General features: G+C 35.1%; 1 protein-coding gene across 1 annotated transcript in view; it reads right to left on the bottom strand.

Annotated features, from left to right (window-relative positions):
- Window positions 1-5,366, bottom strand: part of CUNH14orf39 (chromosome unknown C14orf39 homolog) — a 46,460-nt gene that overhangs the window by 38,181 nt on the left and 2,913 nt on the right. The window contains exons 4-6 of the mRNA XM_008839583.1: window positions 3,833-3,922; window positions 610-797; window positions 474-516 (exon numbers count right to left, since the gene is read on the bottom strand). Of these exons, the coding sequence (XP_008837805.1) occupies window positions 474-516; window positions 610-797; window positions 3,833-3,922 (321 nt within the window). The remainder of the gene's footprint in view (window positions 1-473; window positions 517-609; window positions 798-3,832; window positions 3,923-5,366) is intronic.

Genomic DNA, 5,366 nt, shown 5'->3' with positions numbered 1-5,366 from the left:
TAAGCATCTATTAAGTGACTTATTAGATTTATTTATGCGTCTATCTCCTGGGCTAAATTGTGAGTGCCTTCCAAGGGAGCTTTGTAAATTTTTCTGTATTGCCTGACAAAGGAAGATACCCAACAAATTTCAAGATGAATGAATAATTATGACTTACTTCCTTATCACCTTCTATCCTAAAGAGCAATAATTTAACTGGAACTTTAACACAGAGAAAGATGAATTTTTCATTATTTGCTTTCTAAGATATGACATTTTATAGCCAAATACATACACCATTTTATTTTCTCACAAATAACTTCTGGATCACATTGGTATATATGAAAACTAACCCCATTTAAGTGATCTTTAAAATATGAATTAAAAAGAAAAGCAAACCCATGAGATTCCCACCAGAAAAACATATTAGCAATTAAAACACAGAAAGTATACTTATCTAATAAAATTATAAGTTGAAATACTGGTGTGGATACATGTGTAATGTCCATTTCGTAAGTGATGAAAAGGGAACAGGCACTGAAACAAAGTTGTAGTTGAAAATGGCTTATTACATCATTTCCATTATAAGCATACCATAACTAAAGCAATATATAACAAAAATGTTAATACCTAGGAATTTCATAAGAATGGCTTCATTCAGTTTTAGTTGTTCAGTACATGCCAACACTCTGTTTTGAATTTCTTCATGCTCTTTCTTCTTTTCATAATATTTACATGAAAAATATGTTTCTGAAAATTTTAGTTGGTGTTGCTTCAAAAGGTCTTTATACTGACATATATAATCATGATACATTTTTCTGTTAAAATTTAAAATTATGTGAAAATTTAAAAATCAATAAGTATAATTTGTTAAAGTCTATTAAATAAGCAAAAAAGCAAGTAAAATATTTATCTCTACTTTCCTCAATATTGTCTGCCTTTCAAACTATCTTTAGCACCACCATACCTGAATTACTCCACTTCATAATCCTCTTCAATTTAACATCCACTCCCACCATTTTAATGACATCATTCTTCAAAATTATCAATAATCCAATTTTTCTAAGTGAATCCTCTTGTTTTTAGTGCTCATCCTAACTGACATTGCAAAACCTGGCTCTGTTGGTCATTTATATTTGATATAACAGCAGCATTGAGTATTGACAACAGGCTGTTATGCCCTATAAATTCTAAAATAGCTGGTCTTTTACAAAAGATATTTGTCAGCCATGATCAACATTAAAAATGTTCAGTACATTTTTTTACAGAAAAAAAAAATATTTTTAGGGACTAGGGAGAAGCTCTGTGAATAAGAGCACTTGCTATACAAAGTACGAGAACCCGAGTTTGGATCCCTAGCACCCATGTAAAAAGTCAGGCAAGAAGCCAGGCTTGATGGCACACACCTTTAATCCCAGTAATCCGAAGGCAGAGGCAGGCACATCTCTGTGAGATTGAGGCCAGGCTGGTCTACATAGCGAGTTCCAGGCCATGAGCGGGCTGGGGCTACTAATTAAGACACTACTTACCATAAAGTAGCTTGGTAAATTAGTAACGAGGAATAGAGAAATATCTATAAGAAAGCTAACATACCATGAGATTAGCATACATCCATGTTGTTCATAGTCTGTATTTATGCCCACTCTTCTAACATACTCCATATAGGAATTTTGGCAAACCACAACATAGCTGTTATGATTCAAGAGGAGCCATTATTATCTCATTTGTTATTAGTAATATTAGTTTTCATGAATGCTCAGGATGGTGATGGAAGCTAATCTAGGGTATATATAGTGAGACCATGTCTGGAAAGTGGCTTAGGTGAAGGATGGCAATACACTTGGTGCCTTTACTTTATTTTTCTTTTATAAATGCCTGATACTGAATTATCAGCTCAAATCAATGATGTGGCTGGTTTTGAAAAGAAATAGCCATTTCCACTTCAGTACCGTTGATTAGCTCAGGAGGTCATCTACAACAGACACTATCAGAAAGATACATATTTGGATTGGTTTGCTTTAGCTTCTCACAGAATCTTTTTTTTTTATTAAAAAGGTTTTTTATCTAATTTTATTACTTTTATTTTATGTGTATGCATGTATTGCCTGCATGTAGGTAAGTGCACCCGTATCATGCAATGCCCATGGAGGACAGAAGAGGCCGTCAGATCCCCTGGAACTGGAGTTACGGACAGTTGTTAGCTGCTATGTGGGTGCTGTTATTTGAACCCAGGTCTTCTGCAAGAACAGCCAGAGTTCTTAACCGCTGAGCCATCTCTCCAGCCCTACAGAATCATTTTTTTTTTATCTTAAATGGCATTGAGCCATCAAGAAGGGGGCAGAGTAAAAACATAGCTTTTGGGTGAAGTGGAAATTAGTGTTGTTTTACTTCAATTGGTGTTATAACAGAAACAAAAAAAAGGAGGAAAAAAAAACCACTTAAATGGCCATGAGTTACACTGAGAGATGTTAAAAAGCACACATGCATGTGCGTGCACATACACATAATTCTAACTACCACATCCTCCAACTTCCTCTTTATGAAGATACAGAAAAAAAAATTCGCTTAAGCTTCAGGAAAGACTTCTACTTATCTTACACAATTGAACTGTTTTTAAATGAATAGTCCTGAGTTCTGACTTGATCATAGTTCCACAATGCCTCAACTACTTGGATTTCAAAGCCTTACCTACACCTATACTCAACAAATGTGTAGGAGCACATTTGAATTGTATGAATTTCTAGTTCAATTAAAGTTCTCCTGCATTCTCTTACTCCCTAAAATCCTTTATTCTATTTGTTTTTTAACACTATGCATTATTCATTAAAATCATCTCAGAGTACTTTGGGAATGAAACAGAATCTACAAATGACAGCATTCTCTTCACCTTTTCTGTTTTCGGCCTACTCTTCAAATGGTGTACTCTAGCTTCCTCCTGGTTTCGTATATTTCCCTGAGAAATCTTATACATTTCCAGGATTTCTAATGCCAGTATATCTAAATATGTAACTTAGTTCTTACCTCCTTTAGAGTTCATCTTTGAAAATAAAGGACTTCGTATTTTTTATATGTAGAACCTAGATTTAAATTTGTGTGTATACATATATACACACCGTATATATGTACACTGTATACATATACACATATGCAAATGTGTGTTGTGCAGGAATGTGTATATATGTAGCATACAAACCTAGAAATGAGATCATGAGTGGGGAGGAATGGCATCTTAAGGGATAAAGACAGACATGTGATAAAGAAAGCAGAAGAGGGGACAAATTAGGAAAGGTAGGAAACCACCCTGAGGTTGGGAGGAGGTGTAAGGGAGGGCAGTGAGGGAGGGGAGCAAATAAGAACAAGGTATAATGACACAGTATGAACATGCCATGGTGAAACCCATTGTTTTGTAGGCTAACCTAAAATTTTTTACAAAACAGATTTTTGCATGTGTATTTTAAAATATAAAAATAGATACGTTTCCACTGAATTATATTAAAATAATGTTAATTTCAAGCGTTGCAAAAAATCAATACCTCAAATTTTTCATAAACTGATTTTTACAGATAAATAGTCCTCTACATGTTTTCCTATAACAGTTCGGTCATAAAGATCATTAATTGAAGGATTCTGCTACAATAGTTGCTGCTGAGAAACAGTTTACATCTGGGGCAATATCTAAACACACCCAGAGTTAAACAGTGCTTTATAATAAATAGGTAGACCTTCAGTGGCACATAACATCCATTTACTTTTTTAAAATACAAGCTTGCTACACTTTTTAATTACCATTCTTATAAAGCATGCCCAGTAATACTAATTTACAGAACTAATACACTTAATACATATACTGTACTTGTCTTTTTCAATGATTTCTTGACAAACAGCAAATTGGTCCTGCATATAATCTTCATGTCTATGAAAGACACCACATGTTGGCTTCCAGCTATAGCAAATAATAATAATAATAATAATAATAATTGTAATTACCATCTCAGAATGAAAAATTAACAAAGATAATTTTAAAATGAATACAGTGGGAGAGGCGCAAGAAGAAACAGAAGAATGCAATCATTTAAGAAACAATGACTCTCTTCCTAAAGAAAGTAAGCTCACATAAAAAAAAAATATGCTTATCCTAGCCAGGCACATTTTTAAACCCAGCACTCAGGAGGCAGAGGCAGGCAGATCTCTGTGAGATGGAGGTCAGCCTGGTCTACATAGTGTTTTCCAGGCCAGCTGGGGCTGCAAGGAGACCCTGTTTCTAAAGAACAACAAAAATAATGTTCATTTCTTATCACCACCATGATGATCAAATATTAATATTCATTAACTTTTTTACATAAAGTTTTCCTAGAGAAGCAGCACATGTGGGATGGTTGGCTTGTGTGCTGCTGGGACATTTCTAGTATACATTCTGTTAATGCTCTTATATTAATAAATGTCATCCTTCTTTCTCATATTTTTAAGATTTTGGCCAAGAAATTCTTTTGTAATATGTATTTAAAGTGGTAAGAAAAAGGCTAAAGTAGCCAGGTGTGGTGGCACATGCCTTTAATTTCAGCACTTGGGAGGCAGTGGCAGGCGGATCTCTGAGTTCAAGGCCAGCCTGGTCTACAAAGTGAGTTCTAGGACAGTTGGAGCCACAGGGAGATCCTGTCTCAAAAAAAGACCCCCCAAAAGGGGGGGGCTAGCAAGAAGCTTTTTTCCTTCTCCTTTGACACTTAGGTTGCTATACCCTTCTGAGATTAAAGAAACTAGGCCACAATGAATTACAAAATCAGACTGTAAAAAGAAGTATCTAACATACATTTTGTTTTGTCATACAACTTGAAAAAAATTACCAATATGAAAAAATATATAAAATTATTATATGCCATGGCATATTGTTCTAAACAATATGTGAGTATTTCCTCTTTCTAAAAATATTTTTTCCTAGCCGGGAGTGGTGGCATACACCTTTAATCCCAGCACCCAGGAGGCAGAGGCAGGCGGATCTCTGTGAGTTCAAGGTCAGCCTGGTCTACATAGTGAGTTCCAGGCCAGCTGAGGCTACTGGGAGATCCTGTCTCAAAAAAAAGACCAAAAAAAATTTTTTTTCCCAGCTGGGCATGGTGGTACACACCTTTAAATCCCAGCACTAGGGAGGCAGAGACAGGTGGATCTCTGTGAGTTCAAGACTAGCATGGTCTACATAGAGAGTTCCAGGACATCCGGGGCTGCAGGAACCCTGTCTCAAAAAGACCAAAAAAAATTTTTTCCCAAATAATCAAAAATAAACATGCCCACTTTGGAAGCACAGAAAAGTATGCATAGGAAAATAACTATTCACATTCTTAGTATTAAGTGACTAGTATTACTACTTTAATAAGTTATCTCCATATTTTACT

This window comes from Nannospalax galili, unplaced genomic scaffold (genome assembly GCF_000622305.1).
Source record: "Nannospalax galili isolate Female #2095 unplaced genomic scaffold, S.galili_v1.0 scaffold336, whole genome shotgun sequence".
In the NCBI taxonomy this organism is placed as follows: Eukaryota; Metazoa; Chordata; class Mammalia; order Rodentia; family Spalacidae; genus Nannospalax; species Nannospalax galili.
This window is presented reverse-complemented; position numbering and strand designations above follow the sequence as displayed.